Genomic DNA, 20,949 nt, shown 5'->3' with positions numbered 1-20,949 from the left:
CATTGCAGTACATCTAAAATAAACGATAATATTCGTTTTAGCCGTGTCATATCCCCTTTAAACCCATGGTTGGGACAAATATGAACACACGATTAAACAGTTTAAAGTAGTTTAATTTCTTATGTAAATTAACAGTTAAATTGACCATATTTGACTCAACCATGGATTTTAACAACCATTGATTTGCAGACATTACTTACCGGTACTGTTAGTGTAGATAAAGTAAAACTATACAAGAGCTTCAGCAGCATCACATGTTCAAGGAAAATAAAATTACGTATTTAACTATTACGAAACATCTACTTGCATTAACCCTTATGGAGATAGTTAAAGTCCAGATAAAGTAAACATAATTCTGAGAATTGTTTCTAAAAACATTACAGATAATAGAAATGTAACGTTGAAACTCATTAAAAAACACAGACGTATATAGTACTGAAGTGTGGAGTTAAACAGTTTTTCACAAATTCTCTGTTCAGGATTTTTTGGGGTGGGGCTAAAATGGGGGATCGATGACACAATGGAACGTCCATGCATGCATGGCCACTCCCCATTCACTAGAGCGCCTAGCATCAGACATCTGATCAATCACAAGCTCTCACGCAAACACATTCAGGCTCTCTCTAACCTGAACAGGGGGAGTGTACTCCGAGTTCGGAAGAAACTGACACGCTCTAAGCCCTCTCCCCGGACATCACGCCAAATACGCACACCATTTAACCTTCATTACTATATGCATAGGCGAACTCGTGAATAATCTATTAATGAATGACTCTTTGAATTCAAATCCTCCCATAAAAATCTTCAAATATAATAGCCTACTGGGGATTCAGGTTGAGCGACGTGAGTGCTTGTGCCTTTTAGCGTCAGCAGCAGACACGCTTATTTTTACAAGATTTTGATAATTTATTTTATTTACTTGGATGTTATTTTCTTCATTCAAATTTGGCTGGGTGGTTACTAACTTTTCTGTTGTGTGACAAACTCAGAACACATATTTTAATGTCAGGTTGTAGGCTATTGAGATTTATCAAGCTGTAGTTCACACAGTTCTAATCAGTGGATTATCTTCTGTAACTTTGACCTGATATGATCTTTATCATCTCAGCAGAGTGTTGGAGCATTGGACAAGAAACATACGGTCAAATTCAGGTCTCAGTCAGATATCAGGCTGTTCTCACCTCATCTTGCTTTATTATGACAAGATTTGATAAAACATGATAATGTCATATCTCGATTTCATGTAAAGAGGTGCTCAAGTGATAACTCGTAAAAGCCTTATCTATAATCATATACAGCGTGTTCACCTGTGAAACAGCATAGCACTTACATTCTTATCTTTGTTTCTTTTAGAGAAGAAACAGGAGAAGGCAGCAGCTAGTCCAGGTAAGTGTGATTATGACCAGACTTTAAGATTCTATTTATCTGCTCACTGTAGAGATTAGCTTCGATTTAATTAGTAACATACGGTTTATGAGGTATCATATGCTATATGTAGCTATATATATGGGTCATTCTAAAGAAATGGCACAAATTCAGATTTGTTCTGCAGGTGGTGGATTTTTTTATCTTTTCTTTCCACATTTATTCTATATTGCTTTGTATCTGACATTTATAAATTTACCATGGCTAAACGGAAATCTTTTTATGCATTAAATCAGGAATTTCCCATTTATGTTTTTTCAGCGTGAAATGAGCTGAAAAACCCTGTCAGTTAAATTTCATACGAACTTGACAAGGCAAAGGTGGTTTACAAAATATGAAAGATAATGTAGTTGTTTATTTTCTAAGTGAAATTTATAGGGCTAGAACTATGGCAAGCCGAATTAGCTTTTGTTCATTCTCAGGATATGAATATTGATATCAACAATTACATTTTTAAATTCTTGATATCAAATTACCAGCACGATAGTACCAATTACAATTTTTAATATCAGTAATTACATTTTCACAAGTAAAAATGTATTCAATTGAGTAGAACATTAACCACTATATATTTTTTTTACACAAGTTATTACACAAATTCTTTCATCTTTATATTGTCTTTAATAGAAATAAACCAGATTTTTGTAAATATGTGTCAGTTGTCTATATGTTTTTTTAAAAACATTAACGTGGGAACAGCATTTTGCTGCACTTCTATAGAATGACTCATATATACTGTACAATATACAGTATATTCCTCTTTGACTTGTCCTCTGCAATACAGCAATCTATCCGGAAATGTAATAATTAAATGATTGTATGTGTTTTTGTGTGTGTTGTGTTTAAAGTTGTGTGTTACGTTGCTGATCGTAATGAGTTGCGTAGACGTGTTATCGACTGGCTGCAAACAGAGGTTGTTCCAGATGGCTGGTTCACTAAGGGTTCTAACTTTACCGATATTCTCCTCAAGTACTTCAAGGTGTGAGCACAGCTTTCAATTACCACATTTTTTAAATAACTTTCGCATAGAATCACATTTCTGCATTACTTTTCACATTTGAGGCTGCTGTGATATCAGTTTAAGCGTATTCAGTCCTTCTTGAGTGAAACAACAGGCATTAGTCTGATTTTGTCCATTTAGCCTCTGGGATTTCTGTAAATTGCCCTCCAACAGGGATAATCAGTCGCCTCCAGCTGCTCTTTAAAGTCTCTTCGGGATGCGGACTTATCATTTTTCTGACAGTCGCCTAAGGCATGTGAAAGACAACTATAAATGACTTATGTTTTCACAGCAGCATTTAAAACTCTTTTGATTGATCAGTCTATTTCAATGGTAACTCATTTCTGCACTCATCACACCATTGTAAAGCTCAGACAGCTAAAGAATAAGACTCTGATAGCCATGACCACAGGCCAGACACCTTGCCCCTATCATATCAATAATTTTGAAAAGATATGTCCTCTCCAAGGGTTCTAGAGGGGAGGACCTATTATTATTTTTAGTTTTTTTTCCAATTTTACCCTTAAGAAAGATAATGATGATTGTACTATAGTAAGACATGTCTCTTCCATGTTATAGCAGACAAATTACTGTTAACATTATTGTTAATGCTGTAGTCATACACTATCTTTTAATCATTAATCTATGGATGTGTATAGAGCATATTCTCTGTTTTAGGTATATGTCTCCGCAATTTTATCTGCTTCAACAATAGCAGCTTTTCCCTTAATGTTCTCTACTGGACTCTACACATCTTTGGACGACTCAGTAGATAGCTGAAGTGATCAGAGTTATCTTGCACAAAGCAAACTTTGCTACAACACCTACACAGAGACAAGATAATCTTGACTGTTCAGAGTCTTGCCTGTAACTATTTCCAAATCCCCCCCACAGCATAGACACAACATAGTCCTGTCTCTTTCCTGAGATAAAGTAAAAGTAGGATTTAACTGACACATTTATGAGTATTGCGTGAATATTCATACGACCTTGTAACTGCATTTCAAAAATTAAACATTTCTTAAAATCAACAAAAAACAAGTTTATTACAAATTTTGGTTATAGGGTAACAAAAACCGCAATCCTCATTTAAAAAAAGAGGCACTGACTCATCTTGCATAATGTGTATGTGGTGTAACTCTTTAAAGAGTTCATGAACTTATTTTGGACGGTATTCTAAGAAAGTGCCAGCATAACAACATAGGTTCTTGTTTTAATATCTGATCTAAACAATAGGTGCAATATATTTTTGTGTCTTCAGTATACTCTTTTGCTTTCTTATAGAATTATGACAATGGCGACTCTCAGCTGGATTCTGCCGAGCTACTCAAGTTCATTCAGCACAATGAGACCGCTGTACAGATGAACTCTTTCGTTGAGGAGGAGAATAACCGCTTGCTCAGGTTATACACAACAAGAGTATAAAAATATATATATTTTTTGTGTGTGAACTATTGCTTCCATTAGTTTTGCTTTTGCTGTAGAAATAATAAGCAAGTAATAATCAGATCTCTTTCACACAAAGAGTTCTTCCTGTTTCACAGAGGTGATGAGAGTCTGTTGAGCAAGATAGGAAAAAAACCCAATCAAACAAACACATATAAAATCAGGCGTATATTCTACTGCACAAATGGGTCCTGCCTATTTGGATATCTGGTTTGCCTATTAAAATAACAAATGAGACTCTTGTTTGTTTCACTATTAAATCGTTTAACACAAAAACAGAACATCACCTTTACTGTTCCCTGCTGGATTACCTCTGAAATGAAAAGCTTGAACGGAATGAACAAATAAGTAAATATTTAATTATTTAATGATGCCTGTATGTGTTTTTTAGGAGTCTTTGTCTTGATGCTCTTATTGAGCTCTCAGATGAGAATGCTGACTGGAAGCTAAGCTTTGATGAGTTCCTCAACTGTCTAAAACCAGGCTTCAACCCACCTGAGAAGAGTAAGTCAATCATTTATAAATTATGACTGCATAGGATTTGTTCAGGCTTATCTAATTCCATTCCTAAATTTATATTGAATCTGGAAAAAACAAATATGTACACACATATATACACCACATATGCAATATATTTTTTATTTTAAAGATGAAGTCCATAAGTTTGCCTCTTTGTCGCCATCTCAGTTTGAAACATAAAATGTCAGATACATGCAGAGTTATTTTCTTTACGTGGCTCTGTGCTAAATGACTGACTGCTCACGCCGCATCAGAGCGCCTGATGTAGACAAAATAACATACTGGCTGTCTTACGTCCTACAAGTAATGTATCTGAATGACATCTTGTCAGAACACATACAACATCTGCCGCTTTTGTTCTGACTACATGAAACAACTTTTAAAAAGAAAATCACGATAGTGACATCTTACCTGTTAATGCAATGCTTTCAAATGTCGGAGCCAACTCTCAAAATCCCTGTCGATATTAGCTTTTGCTTTAGCATGAAACTGCCACTTTAGCTCTCCGGAGCGCGAGATTACTTTGTTATCAACAACAGATGATTCCTCAGATATAATCAGCATCAGAACTTAACGAAATGAAGATGTTTACATGACATTTCCCAGATGATCATTTTTAAACACAGCCATCTATAGGATGATCTAAAGTCCAGGCGACTGTTATAAGAATGACCAACACTCTGTCATCCGCTGCAGCACTATCCACACACACGGGATAAACTAGATGTTAGGTGATGTAAAGATACAAAGAGGGACTCCCCGAATTCAAATGTCCTGCATGGGGTGAACAGACAGTGCAAATTATAAATAATTGTTATAAGCTTACCGTTGTGAAACAGGGTAAGATAAGACAATAGTTTTGAACACTGATCTGTATATGTATTTACTCAATAATTGACTTCGGATTATTTTGACCCAAAATTTATCGCGGATTGTTGCTTTAAGGTCTAGATAGGGATTTATAGCGGCCAATAGAGGTGAGTTTGAAAGAGCGATGTCTTATATTTATTACATACAATAAAGGGTCTGTGGATTTTTAGTATAACCGCAGGGTTGAGGGAGAGTAAACGCGGTTTGTAGAGTTGTTTGTCCAGCTACTATACAAAACATGACAGCGAAATTAATGTAGTAGGCCTGCTAGGTATGAAATTGCTTATTCTGAGGTGATTAAAACATAACGGATCATTAGGTTAGGTCTTTATACACCCCTGAAGAAATGGTTTTGTATATAATATTGCATTTCTGTCAATAGATCCTCCTAAAAATCCCACATTGCTCCTTTATGTTTTTAGAAATAAATGTCAAATTGAGCTATATCATAATGTACATGGTTACAACATCATTAAACGTCATCATGAGTTTTCACATTACTGTAGTTCTGGGAAGATTGTCCATTCTTCCACTGGATGTTCCTCAGGCTGAGAGAGAGGGAAAGCATGCAGAACTAGGTGAAAGTTCAATGGGAGGGATCGCTCTTAAATCAGATTCTAACTCAGAACACAGTCTTGTGGGTAAGCAGAGAGGACAATTATTATACCGCATTCCATTTTGCAAGGATCCTCTCTTTTCTTGTGGGATAAATCCACAGCGCACCCTTAACGTTACGAACATGCTAATTTGCACGTAACACCACCTTGCACCATAATAACGGTTAATAATAGATTATGACGGATTTTTTATGAGCCTTTCCATTAAACTGACGGACAATAAAAAGGCTAGTGCAACCTCTGCACCATTTCCTTTACAGTGGTTCAGCTGTGCTTCTTCTTTACGTTTCTTTTTCAGATTATTCTATGGCATCTTGAAGCATCTTTATTTTTTACATTATATATGTAGTATGATAATATAATAAAGTACAGTCACTTTAAACACAGCATTCTCTCTCTTCTGTGATCTTCGGGTGGAACTATTGACAATAAACTAGCAACTATGAACTATTTTTCACAGTTATTCCTCACAATAAAAATTTAATTTTTTCTTGAAAACTATAAAACAGATTATTATAAAAATAATTTCTTTCTGCATATGGTTATATTGTCTTGAAACACTCTTCTACATATTTCAAAGCTCATGTTGTATGCTAGTAATTATTGGCATGATGTTAAATGTTGTGTAATATGTAGGGTTGTTGCTGTACCATAAACATATGTTACGATACTATACCTAATGGAATATCACGATACCAAGTATTATTGCGATGAGGTGTCATGTTCATAATGAAAATCTACAAAATATACCAAATTTTTAGCAAATACTCTAGTAAAATACGTTTACTTGTGTCTAGTAATTTTAGCAACGTTTACTATAGTAACTACTAAAAACATTTTTTTTAGATTTGAACTAATTCAATTAATGTGCGACAAATTGCATTGACAGCAATGCTTATAAAGGAAAATGTTTGGCTTACTTTTAAATGTAACTAAAACGGCCAGTAGTTGGCGACAATTTTTTTGTGTCAGTGAATTATTCAACCACCTCATTTATAACCTCTGTTTCATTCAAGAATGCAGCAAGTGTCTTGATGAATGACTCACTGAATCTTGTCTCGTCCAAGTCGTTCAAAACACGGAGTCCTTTAGGGAAGAAACACAGCAAAAAGACAGATGAAAGTGTTCAAATGAACGTCAATGGGCAAATGCAACATTAGTTACGGCACAACAATATAACCGTTTCAAAAACAGATTGACATTGCGGGAACTTTGAAGTTTTAGCATTACGATGCTGCCGCACCGGTACACCTTGCAAGCATACCTAATGTAAATGTTTAGATGCACTGATCTGTAAATGTTACAGAATGTGCTCTGGAGGACGACACCTTCGAAGACGGAGCCGAGACACAGGTGGACTGTAACCGTTGCGTCTGCGCATGTGGGAACTGGGTCTGCACTGCCATGACTTGTGATGGTGAGATCACCAAACTCATGTTTTTACCATGTTTCAAATCAAACACATTTGATGACTTTTTAATTACTGATCATGTTATCATGAAATGATGGGACGACCTTGACATTCTTCACAGCGAAAACCCCAGTTATAGAGACAGATGAAGGTCATGAGATGACAGAGGAAGAGTGGACCCACCGTGTTGCTGAACTCAACAAGCATCAGGTCAACTGACTGTTAAATCTAAGATTCGCTTAATAGGACTACGTTTTATAATCCCACTATGTCAGCTCAGTTGACTTGCCCAATAGGACATTTCCCACGCCTTATGCAGGGGGAAGCAGCCAAAAATATAAATAGAGGAAAGGAGGTCTGAGGTTTCACTGGCATCTTCTGTGTTTGGGGGATAAATGATTATAGAAATACATAGCATACTTACCTTTCCTTGTCTTTATCAGAGAGAAATCTCATGAGGTGTGTGTCCCAATTCATCAAATTATCCTGAGTGAAAGATGCCTTTTGGTATGGTGCTGCTGATAATGCCATTTGTATGGTTCCCATCAATTCGACACATCATCAGTTGTGCACCTAAGCCTCATTGGGTGTTTTGGCCCTTTATCACAAGACACCCTCCGCCAAGGGAGGCCCACCACAGGTTGATCCGACCTGGGTGTGTGTCGAATTGTAAAAAGGTCATCTGGTTGGCAGCCCATGATGTGTCCATTTGCCTAAACCACAGCCATTGGCTTCTTTCTGCACCACTGGCCAGTTCTTGATTATCCTCCACTAGACCGGTCCTCTGAGAGTAACCTATTTAACATAATAATATAACTATACAAACATTACAGAAAGGCAGCTCACTACTTTTTAGAACAGAGCCTTTTATTTTAAAAAGGGCTTCCTCAAACCAACCTGCTGCTATTCTTGCTAATGGGTTTTTTAGTAGATACCATTTTATAGGGATAACACCTGGGGGGAGTGAGTTAGTTTGTAGCAGTTTGTTTATATGGGGCTTTTAAACTGTGGTCCTCTTCCTTATAGGCTGTTAAATGTACATTTAATACATGCTTTTTGATTTTTTTAGTGAAATACAATCTATTGCTGTTAGTTTATTGCCCAGATCTAAATATATAAAGAATGCTCTGACTTGTTAACTGCTTCTCTCCTTTAGGAAACTGTTGAGAAGATGAAGACCAGCACAAAAGAGGTCTAAAACCACAAATAGAGCAGGAGATGTGAACGAAATTCCTCTCCTACCGATCACAACCAGGATACAAGAGATAATGTACTGTTATTGGAAGAATCGCACCATTTTCCACGAATAGGTTATTTCTTATTTACATTTATTTGCTACCCTTATTGCATCTATTCTGTAGTTAAGGCGTTTTGTTGTATTGTACTTTTGTATGTATTTCATTAGCTTTTCACAATTTTGTATGTTTATTTGTTTGTCTTCGAGTGCTGTACATTGTTAAACTTTGCAAAAGAGGCCCCAGCACTTTGTTTTGGGGGCCCTTATTTTATTCAATTTTTGGTTTATGTAATATTCTTTTTACCATTTATTTGTTTGTCTTCAGTTATCTGTGGAAATATGTTATTTGTGATTGAGACGATGGCAATAGATTGAATCAGAAAGGGGAAGAGAATGAGAACCTAGGTCCATCCATCCAACTGACTTGAGCTGATAATACGATGCAGGTTTTGTCAAAGCTTAAAAGCAAGAGATAGGATATGGTTTATATCAATGTAAGGCTGAAGAGAAAGTACTTGAGGCTTTGTTATGCCTACTTTTGCTCCTCATTCTTATCATTGCGAAGACAGTCATAGTCTTGAGACCTTTCGTAAAGGTGCTAATGTTTGTATTTCTCTGTTTTGCTGCTTTGCCCTTTTACTTTAGACAGTAGATGAAGCTTAGTAGGACATATAGTAAAACACTAGATAGAGGAACAGCCAGTAATTTCGAAAGAGGTTAACTTCTGTGCAGCTAGCTTGACCAAACAAAATAGCAAAAGAATAATTGAATTGTAACAGGTTTTCCGTATGACAAAACCACTGCGTTGTTACTTGACTCTTTCCGCTATGAGCGATGTTGCCGCAGGTCTTCTGTCAAAGTCCTCCTATTTTGTAGAACACTTCATACATAAAGTAGAACAATTTCACTTCGGCTAAGCTTGAGTTTATATTTATATTAATTGCTAAAAGCAGTTCATGCTGACTCTGATCAGTCCAATCCTCAGATTCACAGGAGAACTATGACTGAGCTTAATCATGTTTTGTCAATTCAGGATTTAAACTCTTACACCATGCCTACATCGGACGCGACAGGCGCAACATGAAAACCTGCTTGTTCTGAATGGCTTTGGCACGTCGTGCCGCATCCAAAGTGGACAATTTTTTTAATAATAATGTGTTCTAATCCATTTCTAATGACTTTTGTCGTGTCGCGTCCGGTCTAGACATGGTGATGGTGACGGGACTGAGTCAAGATAGAATCTGAAACCAAAGTCTGATGTTGATGTTGTACAAAAATCTCCAGGTATGCCACTACTCTGGACCCAGCAACAACTTTTTACCTGTTAAGTGAAATACTTGTCAGAATATGAATTAGATTTGCTTTTGCCTCTGTAGTGTAGTTCTATTCTTTAAAGAATCGAGTGCGTATGAGTGTGAAAATATAATTTTTGTTTGCGTTCTCTTGTTTAATTTCCACTAAATTCCACTAACAGTATGGATCTTTGTGTTAAAGAGTGCCTTAAATATACAAACAGTGTGCCACTGATAAAGTGGCTTGTTATGTATGTATGAACCACCTAATATAGGACACAGTGCACATGAACTTTTCAGTATTATAGTAGACACCTAGCAATTCTCTTTTATATGTGTGTATGCCTGTCTTATTCAATGAGACAGAATTAAACATTTTCTTGTAAAACTGCTCAGTTTTTACTCATATGTACTTCTGTGATTATTATCGGACATGTACTGCGTGCTAATAATAATCTTTATAGAAAATAAAAGGTACCTCCGTCAATAAAGAATCCCTTTGACATCATTGGTGAAAATTTTTAAATGTGTTATTATGTATGCATAAATAAAAACAGTGGCTGTGTATCCTCATCCCTTTCACAATTTTGGTGGCAGAGCAATGCACCAATAAACGGTTAACTGCTTATAAAACCTCAACAGAAGAACATAAAAAATTCAACTTATCTTTACATGAAATTTTTTAACTTATCTTTACAGACTGACATTCCCCATGAAATCATAGCCAAACACCTCAATTGACCAATTAATACGAGTTAACCATTTTGTAAATTGTGATAAGGAGGGTCAAAATAACCAGTTTTGGAATGAACATGACATAAAAAATTAGGATTATTGATGGTGTGTTGGCACGCAATGGTTACAAACTCTCTCTCCCTCTGCCCCTACACTGGTATTTTGAGAGATAAAAAACTGTAACACTTTACATAAGATGCAATTTGTTAACAATTAGTTAATGCATTAGCTAACATGGACTAACAATGAACAATACTTCTTCAGCATTTATTATTACCGGTAGTATATTGATTTACATTCATGCATTTGGCAGAAGTTTTTATCCAAAGGGACTTACATTGCATTATCCTTTAAATTTATTCTTAGGTAGGTGCCATCCCCTGGGATCGAACCCACAAACTTGCGTTGTTAACACAATGCTCTTAACACTGAGCTACAGGAAAAATGTATTGCATCAAAATAAGATTTTCATAAAAATGTTGTTTACATTACATGGGCCATTCAACAGAACTGGGGTAAAATCAGAGTTGGAAACATACAAAAGTTTTTTTCCCTAGATTTTTATTAATGCAAATTGTATAATATCAAAGGTACACATTTCTAGTTATTTTCCAGTTAATTTTCATATTGTAATTTCAGAAAGTCTTGAAAGTCTCCCCAAATTTGGTCACTACCTTAACACAATCAAATAATTTAAGAATAAGGATTATATGCAAGAAAATAAAGAATAAATTTAGACTATCTTACAAAGACTAGTCTAGTATTTTATACAACAGTCTTTCTTCACTGACTTTAGTTAGTCAGACTCATTTTTAGACACAATGGCTATGTTTATGCAACCGGCCCCAGAACTGACCGTTTTATGACACAAATTTTTATATATGTCTGCCTGATATATTGTTCATTTGTAGCCTATCCTAAAGAGTTACAAAGTGTGTACACAACATAGTTAGCCGTTTTTCTCTCTGGTACTAGGAAAGGGTTAATTCAGTAAGGCGGAGCCACCAGCCCCGAAACATGAATAATAAATCAAGACTGGTATGCTGCCAACAGGCCGGGAATTGAGGTTACAACACATGTAAGTTAAATGCATGGTGGGGATATAAACTGGGTCGCAGTGTTAGGAAATCTACGACCAGAAGAGATACTTTTTTCTGAAAACAAGATGGAGGTTTTTGAAGAAGCCAACGGCAGTGAGAGCGTTTTAGATTTGTCCCGGTTGAGTCTGAACGATCAGAGTTTTGATACGATTAGCGAGAAAAGACGCAAAGACACTAAACAACTGTACTTGTGTTACAACCGGATCACGGTCCTGCAGAACTCTATATGTTCATTCGCCAACCTTGAGTTTCTGGATATCAGCAACAACGCGCTAACTGTCGTCTGCGAGGATATCATCCGACTGACCAAACTCAAAACCCTCATAGCCAAGAATAATCGTTTAAATGAGTTTTCTCTGCCTAAACACTTCGGCTCTCTGCAGCTGGAGGTGTTGAACTTAAGTGGAAACAGATTTGATGAGATGCCGAGCCAGTGTCTGCAGCTTCTGCGACTTCAGTCTCTATCACTGGGGGGAAACCGACTAAAGAGTATCCCGGCGGAGATTGATAATCTGACCAGGTAAAATCATTTTTATCTGTAAATATTTGAGCCGGACGCTAATAATGGAATGCTTGATCTGCCACATTTTGTGTAAATATTAATATCAAGTCAAATTTAACAAAGTGACGTGTTTTAAGCTTGACCACAAATTATTTTTGTTAGTTAAAATACATTACCTCATTACTTAAAAGGTATTTGCAGTGTCGATTATTGCTTATTTCACAAAATCGAAGGGACAGTTAACCATAATATAAAAATTCTGTCATTTACTCACTCTCGAGTTGTTCCAAATCTGTATAAATTTCTTGTAACCAAGCCATTGACTACCATAGTACGAACTTTTTTAATGGTAAAGTCAAAAGTGCCCCAGGCCAGAACTGTTTGCTTTCCTACATTCTTCAAAATATCTTCTTTTGTGTTAAACGGAACAAAGAAATGTATAAAGCAACTTTTCCTAAAGGGTAGTCAATGATGGCCAAGAACTGTTTGGTTGCAAGCATTCTTTCAAATATCTCTCTATGTGTTTATCAGAACAAATAAATGTATACAGATTTGGAAATTGAAGGTGAGTAAATAATAACAGAATTTTTATTTACTCTTCCTTTAAACCAGTGTTTTACATAACAGCATTTGTATTTTAGAGGTAAAATAATAGGTGGAACAGCCGTGTGAAAGACTGACAGCATGACAAAATGCATGAAAACTGATAAAATCCTAAAGTAATTGTTGAACTTTTCCTATAAGTACATGTTCAAATGCTTAAAAGTATATAATATAAAATTGTTTTCTTAGAAAAAAATCAAATATTCAATACTACTATTTAATTACATGTTAATCGGTAGCATCAATTTTATAGCTTGTGATATGAACAAAGTGCAATATGTGCAAATAAAGAGGTCACGTTGACCAGCGTGAGATTATTTGTGAAGTTAACAGATGCATATTCAGCTCTACAGGACTGTTAACCATGTAAATATACTTTTATCCTGATATGATATCAATGCTGTCTATCAGTATTGCCCTAATTTGATCTCACGTGCATGTTAACAAACATAATCCACCACATGAAGGAAATAAAGCTCCCAGAGGATAGCATATTGTTTATCAGAGCTTTATTAACGTTAGTAAATCATCAAAAATAAAAAGTATGGTTTAAAGCCTGTGGATAATTTGAGTGTCTGGATGGCATGATAATACCATGATATTCAGTATCTCACAGAAGTAAGTACACCCCTCATAATTTTGTGAATATTTTATTATTTCTTTTCATGTGACAACACTGAAGAAATGAAACTTTGCTACAATATAAAGCAGTAAGTGTACAGCTTGTATAACAGTGTAAATTTGCTGTCCCCTCAAAATAACTACTATTGAGTACACCCCTGAGGGAAAATGTCCAAATTGGGCGCAATTGGCCATTTTCCCTCCCCGGTGTCATGTGATTTGTTAGTATTACATGGTCTCAGGTGTGAATGGGGAGCAGGTGTGTTAAATTTGGTGTTATCGCTCTCACTCTCTCATACTGGTCACTGGATGTTCAACATGGCACCTCATGGCAACGAACTCTCTGAGGATCTGAAAAAAGAATTGTTGCTCTATGGCCTAGGCCATACAAAGGCCTAGGTTTTTTTCATCGAAAACCTTAATTTCTTTTCGACCAAAGAAACAAACACACAAACATCCCGGATGACATAGGGGCGAGCAAACAAACACGAAAATGTATTTTGACCGTGAACTACTCCTTTAAGATGAAACATGTTGTCAAAAGCATCATCTTATCAATCACACTATAGAGCTGTCAATGCCAAGACCCTGAAACTGATCTGCAGCATGGTGACCAAGACCATGCAGTTTCATAGGACAGATACCACTCAGAACAGGCCTCGCAATGGTCGACCAAGGAATTTGAGTGAATGTGCTCAGCGTCATATCCAGAGGTTGTCTTTGGGAAATAGACTGCCGCCAGCATTCCTTCAGAGGTTGAAGGGGTGGGGGTCAGCCTATCAGTCTGAAGACAAGCAGACTAAGAACATGGATTACTGGAACATGTCCTGTGGTCTGATGAGACAAAGATAAACTTATTTGGTTAAGATTGTGTCAAGCTTGTGTGGCGGCAACCAGGTGAGGAGTACAAAGACAAGTGGGTCTTGCCTACAGTCATGGTCTGGGGCTGCATGAGTGCTGCCAGCACTGGGGAGCTACAGTTCATTGAGGGAACCATGAATTCCAGCATGTACTTTCACATACTGAAGCAGAGCATGAACCCGTCCCTCTGGAGACTGAGCTGCAGGGGAGTATTCCAACACGATACCGACCACAAAAGAAGCTGAGGGTAAATGTGATGGACTGGCCAAGCATATCTCCAGACCTAAACCCTATTGAGCGTCTATGGGGCATCCTCAAATGGAAGGTGGAGGAGCTCAAGGTCTCTAACATCCATCAGCTTCGTGATGTCGTCATGATATTTTGAGGGGACAGCAAATTTACGCTGTTATACAAGCTGTACACTCACTACTTTACAGTGTCATTTCTTCAGTATTGTCACATGAAAAGATATAATAAAATATTTACAAAAATGTGAGGGATGTACTCCCTTTTGTGATATTCTGTATATATATAATCAGGAATGATGTGCTTTTAACTTTAAAGCCACAGTTTTAGGGAGGCCCTTATTGGTTACTGAAGAACATGATTGCCAGCACGAATCCCAGGTCTAAACGCCTTTGGGATCAAATTAATTAATGTGAGCCCAACATGATTGCCTGACTGATGCTCTTGTGTCTTGGGGGCAAATCTTGACAAGCTGGCAATGTTCCAACATCGGTGAGGCTGGGCAGTGATGTTGGATCATAGGTTCAGGCTTTCTCTTCCAATTCATCGGGATGTTATTCTGTTGCATCATCTGTACTTCATGCAAGTTTTTCTGATAGAACAAACTACTTTGACTCTGTGGGATGGAGAAACTCATTCACTAAAGGCACAGCAGTGTTTTTTATATGGAAATGTAAAAATGGTCATAAGTTGCTTGACATGAAAGTTAGAATTGTATTCGTCCATGCGAAAGCAATGATCCAGATCCTCTCATTTGTTCTCGGAAGCTCTAATAACTTGCAAGCATCTTGCTATAAATATATCAATATGCGAACCTCTTGACTCTTGTTTAGTTTTTGTGTACAGTTTGCATCAGTCAGATCTATCTGTAAACGGTCTCTAGGCATGTTATTCTTGGTAGAGACAGACAACAAGCAATAAAAGTCTGTAACTAAAAATGAATAATACTTATCATCGGCTTATATAAGTATAGAAGTCTAGCTGTAAAAAGCTATCAATACAGTTTGTGATAAATTTTTGCTAGTCAATATTTTGATAGATGGCAGCTGTACTTGCATGACTGAGAAGTGCTGCCGAGTGCATTTTAAAGATGGCCACTAAGGCATGTCAGTGAATGGTGAGCTCTCAGAAGTAGAGCTGCTTTTTTAGTTTTCAGTGAAATAGTCGCTTCACTAAAGCTTTGCAGGAACAGCGAGTCCACTGAGGCCGACTTGGCAGACAGCCATACTATCATACAGAGATATCTACCCTGCTGGCCCACATTACACAAAGAACTTGTCCTTTTCAAAAGATCTGGGCTTTTTCCCCCTATACCTTTCCCCTCCGATGCCATTGTGGTGATTGTAGAGACTAAGCTGAGATGAGCTGGCGAAGGGAATAAAGTAAAACAAAAATGAATGGCTGTCTTTGGGAAGTCTTTGCAGAACACGCACGCACAAAAAACAGAATAGCCAGTGGAATAAAATGCATTCAAATCTCTCACTCTTGTCTTTTGGTATTCTCCGCTTTAATCTCTTGCTCCCTTCTCATTCACTAATGTTTCACAGTTCGATTGACATGTGAGATTTCAGAGTGGAACACATTCTTTTGTGTGAACTTCTGGTCTGTTTTCCGTACCAGATGTGCTGAAGTGTTGGTGAACACAGATTTGACAGAAGGTATGTTTGCAGAAGCTTGTCGGTAAACATTGAACTGTATTGACTGAAACTCGTGATCTAAAAGTAACCACCTTGTAGGCGAGGTTTGATTTTAGATGACTAGTTAGTTTATTTTTTTCTCTTCGTTTTCTCTTCCAAAACTGTTGCAACAAAAATGTAAATAAAATTATTTTAAATAGTGTTGTATGCTATAGCATTAATATTTGTTGTTTATACTGGATTTACTGTAAGATAAACAAGTTTATTAGAAGAGGCAAGAGGTTGTCCTATTACTTAGTGTACTGGTTGGTGTGCCTACAGATCAAAAACTGTAAAAAAGGTATTTTGGGGGTCTTTTAGGTGTGATTTAAAAAAGAAAATAGGTTATAATGAATTAAGAAGGATTTATTTTTATCATGAGAGTACATTGTTCTAATATTCCTAAAAAATAACAATATCATCATGTCCGGTACTATTTATTTTCCAGAGACAGATGGAATTGTGCTTTGTAACCTAAATTTTTATTTTATTTATTTTTTAACATTTTGAAATTGTCCACAGCAACGGGTGTCAATACAGCAAGCACGGATTGTCTTGTTTTCAGTCCATGGATGTTGCCTTTAACCATGGATAACGATTGTAAAATTATTTTAGCCTTTTTGAAACTTTAACCAAGAACCAAGTTTTTTGCATAACCAGGTGTGATTTATGTGACAGTAAAGTAGCAATAGGAAGCAAAAAAACACTTCGGTGCTTATGCGATACATGATGGCACGCAGTGTTATATGCCAAAAGAATATTGTGTGAGTTAAATTGCTTCAAACTAAGTTTAAACTGGCAAGCTGTTTTTAAGCAAGTAATAAACTTTTGTGATGACAGATAACTATAATGACTCTCTCTGATAGAGATAAATACACTGGTAAATAGGCTAGGCGATGTGAGTGTTGATTTCACATATACACTACGTTTAGTCGTTTCACAGAGGCTTTTAATCCAAACCAATTTACAAATGAAGAAATGAGGCAAACAATGAAACTATTCTAAAGTAACAGTTCACCCAAAAACTACATGGAAGTAATAATTTACTCACCCTCATGTCATCCTAGGTCTATATGACTTCCATTTTTGAGCTGAGCACAATCGGAGTCATTTTGAATGGTATAGCCTACTCATTCTAGCTTTGTAATTGCACTGCATGGAACCCCATTTTTGAAGCTCAAAAAAGCACATCCACCTTCATAAAAGTAATACACATGACTCCAGGGGATTAATATGTTTATTTTGAAGTGAAATTATAGGTTTGGGAGCGATTCATATTTTGAGTTTATTAAATCATGTTTGGATGTAAACATAATACTGTACATCATTGGTCACACACAAAATGGCCTCCCTCATGCAGGCTCCACAAAACTCATCTTCAAATCTTGTTGGTTGTTTGTGTTGAAACTAAGATAGATAATGAGATTCAACATGGTTATCCATCGAATGCCATAACAAAACCAGTAAGAGCTGTAATATAAAGAATTACTCAGACTTCGTTTGGCTGAAGAAAGGAAGTCATATTATATACCTAGGATGGCATGAGGGTGAGTAAATTATGTCTTAAATGTTATTTTTGGGTGAACTTTTCCTTCAACAGTCTTCTTGTAAAAGCAAATTGTAAAGACATTTTATCTGTTCATGATCTAGCTAACATATAGCACTTCTTGCAAATTGATACCAACATGTAACATAACCAACATGTCTTCATATCAGCAAAGGTGACATTTTCTGCAGCGAACCAATGGTGATATTTAATTTACAGTATAAGCTAATTTCACTCCATTATATTGACACGCGAATAATATCATGCACCCCTTTTCATTTCCATGAGATTGTATTAGTATTTGCCTTATTTTTCCATTGGCTAATCAGACTAGTTTATCTGCTGAGTATTGTCGTTTCTTGACATCTTTTTTTTTATATTTTCTCTGCTTCAAAGTGTCATATTTTATGCAAAACGAATGAATCTTTCTCTTATTAGTTTACAGATGCTGTATTTGGGCGGTAACCAGATTTGCTCCATCCCTGCTGAACTAGGCAACTTGCCCTGCCTCACTTACCTGGTGATGTGTGATAACCGCATACAGAGTGTTCCTCCCCAACTCCACAGGTATGACATGTACTATGCACAGGCTAAGGCTTGTTGTGTTTTCTAGAGCTATTATCTAAAGAGACAAATATTTACTTTCACCTATTCGTTCACCCTAACAGGCTCCATTCCCTACGCTCTCTTAGTCTGCACAATAACCTGCTGACATATCTTCCAAGGGAGATCCTGAGCCTGGTACAGTTGCAAGAGCTCAGTCTCCGTGGCAATCCCTTGGTTGTTCGTTTCATAAAGGATATGACCTATGACCCCCCATCGCTATTGGAACTGGCTGGCCGCACCGTCAAAAGCAAGAACCTTTTATACTCGCATCAAGACCTCCCGAACCATTTGGTCAACTACCTTGACATGTCCTGCAAGTGCCCCAACCCCAAGTGTGCAGGTGGGAGAAAAAGATGAAAGGTTGATATAGAATAAAAGGGAAGCAGTAAAGGACGAATTAGGAAAGCTTGAGAAGAATTGGTTAAACGCTATAATAAGGCCAAATAGCATGCACAAGCTTGTTTATATAGAATGTTTATAGTTGTATTTATTTTATGTTATAGAACACCTCTCCACAAGCTCAAAGTTCGATTTACAGGAGTTGTTCTCCACATGTTTGAGTCTGGAGCAACCCTTAAAATTAATAAGTAAAATGTGAATCTGGCAGAGGGGGTATTTCAAGTGGTTTGTAGATAAATTTGACAATGAACAGTTAATGTATAGTCGAATGATTCCACATATATGCAAATGGGTTACAAATGGCTATATATTGATGAAAAAGTAGTGGACCGAGAACTGAGCCCTGAGGACCACCTTGTGTATGTGCAACACTGGCAGACTTGAAGTATTTTCCCTTTTTGTAATTGATGGCCTGTGTACAGCTGTGATTCTAACCCTGGTATATCTGACCATCTCATCTTTAGGGGTTTACTTCGACTCATGCGTTCGTCATATCAAGTTTGTGGATTTCTGCGGCAAGTATCGCCTGCCCCTGATGCACTACCTGTGCTCTCCAGAATGCACCTCACCCTGCAGCTCCAACCCTCAGAGTGATGCTGACTCAGACGACGACAACAGTGTGCCTGCCCATCGCCTTCAAAGAGTTCTGCTGGGATAACCTCGCTCACCCCTCACTGATCTCTTTCCCTCTCTCAGGGCTTTATCAGCAAGGACATTGAACTGCCAGCTGGCTCTACAACCTCTCAGCTGAAGCCAAATCTTATTGCCAAGTGAGTGAGTGAGTGGAATATAGCGGCCTTCTGGGAAAGACATCTGCACATAGTTTCTCAGTATTTTAGGGCCTTGCTATGCAAAGTTAAAGTGAAAACACTGGTAGTTCAGTATAGGTTTTTATTAAGTAGTTATATTAACTATATTAAAGGTTCCTTGGTCATCAAGCTGTTTATCTCTTGCACATTTGCAATATATAGAACAATAAGCTTAGTTTATATTTTTACAAAAGAGTTTTGTTTCTACCGGTACTCAGTTTGAAGACATGACTAATTTTCTTCATGTGGCGCACAAATACTTACTGTGAATCAAGGGGGAAAATAAATATGGAAAGGACTATTGCTTTTTGGGACTGTAAGAAGTAATGAGTGAAATTTCTGTGTTATTTAAGTGCCACAGACATGAAAAACTGATCGTACAAACAAGTAGCCCCAAAATTACTCTCCAGCCCAAATGTTTTATGTGATACTACTCTAAACAAGCCGCTTAATGTTTGTTAGCAACACAGAGACACGATTTGCACTTTGAGGCGGTACCAATGTGCAAGATGGCAAAAGAATACTTGGACATTTCACTTTAGATAAAATGGTTGTCTTCTGTATGTCTGTTTTTCGTCTATGTCTGTGCACAGGTCTGAGACCTTACAGTCAAACATTGCTACACATCTTCATATAAATGTAATCCTTATGTCAAATATGCTAACACTCAGGTTATTGTCTGATTGTGGAGTCAAAAACTAGGACAAGAAAATTCTGAGATAAAGAGTGACAAAGGTCACCAGACACAGACTTGTGTCTAATCTGTAGAAGTTTGTTTTGAAAGCTAATTCTTTATTTAGATCTTAATGCATCAACTAAAAATGTGTGATATTGTTACAGGGCAAAACAAAGTTTAAAGTGTTAATAGTGTTTTTACTTTTACTCCCAAGTGAGAATGGAAATTTACATAACATGTAAGTGATTTTTAAAAGTTTTGTTTTTCATACCCTTTCTGTATTATTCACTTACTACATTGATATTTACTATGCATTTAAACAGTTGTTTTAAAAAAAATATTACAGGCATTTTAAATGATCTTGATCATGACAGCTATATATCAGTGACGAGATAAATTGTAGTCACTCAAATGATTTATGTACATGTAGAGTACAATAATAAAATAAATCTGTATGAGTCACAATACTTATGTCTTTCTTTAGCATATTGCCTTTTTATAGTATTTTTAGAAAACTGTTATGTTCCAAGTGAACTGGAGTCCTTTGGATTACTGTAATAATGATGTATTAAGGTGTTGTGTTCCACCTCTTGAGTATTTTAAGAACATGTTAATACGGGCATTTTACCTTGTTATTTATGACAGACACCTTAATCCTAAAACATTTACAGCTCATTACATTTTGTCAATTCATGCATTAGCAATGAAATCCTTGACCCTTGTGTTGCAAATACAGGAACACTTCAGTGCAC

At 36.7% G+C, this 20,949-nt stretch overlaps 2 protein-coding genes across 3 annotated transcripts in view; both read left to right on the top strand.

Annotated features, from left to right (window-relative positions):
• The window catches only part of fstl1b (follistatin-like 1b), a 32,548-nt gene extending 22,223 nt beyond the window's left edge, over positions 1–10,325 (top strand). For both annotated transcript variants that reach the window (XM_056755683.1, XM_056755681.1), the window contains exons 5-11: positions 1,354–1,386; positions 2,274–2,404; positions 3,710–3,828; positions 4,263–4,375; positions 7,184–7,294; positions 7,410–7,498; positions 8,445–10,325. In XM_056755683.1, the coding sequence (XP_056611661.1) occupies positions 1,354–1,386; positions 2,274–2,404; positions 3,710–3,828; positions 4,263–4,375; positions 7,184–7,294; positions 7,410–7,498; positions 8,445–8,486 (638 nt within the window). In that variant the 3' untranslated portion in view covers positions 8,487–10,325. The remainder of the gene's footprint in view (positions 1–1,353; positions 1,387–2,273; positions 2,405–3,709; positions 3,829–4,262; positions 4,376–7,183; positions 7,295–7,409; positions 7,499–8,444) is intronic.
• Positions 10,326–11,594: 1,269 nt separating this feature from the next.
• On the top strand, positions 11,595–20,654 carry lrrc58b (leucine rich repeat containing 58b). The gene is made up of 4 exons (XM_056755830.1): positions 11,595–12,172; positions 18,146–18,274; positions 18,376–18,653; positions 19,177–20,654. The coding sequence occupies exons 1-4, from the start codon at positions 11,640–11,642 to the stop codon at positions 19,368–19,370; spliced, it is 1,134 nt and encodes a 377-aa protein (XP_056611808.1). The 5' UTR covers positions 11,595–11,639; the 3' UTR covers positions 19,371–20,654.
• The last annotated feature ends 295 nt before the right edge of the window (positions 20,655–20,949 follow it).

The sequence above is a fragment of the Triplophysa dalaica genome, chromosome 8, assembly GCF_015846415.1.
Source record: "Triplophysa dalaica isolate WHDGS20190420 chromosome 8, ASM1584641v1, whole genome shotgun sequence".
Taxonomy (NCBI): domain Eukaryota; kingdom Metazoa; phylum Chordata; class Actinopteri; order Cypriniformes; family Nemacheilidae; genus Triplophysa; species Triplophysa dalaica.
This window is presented reverse-complemented; position numbering and strand designations above follow the sequence as displayed.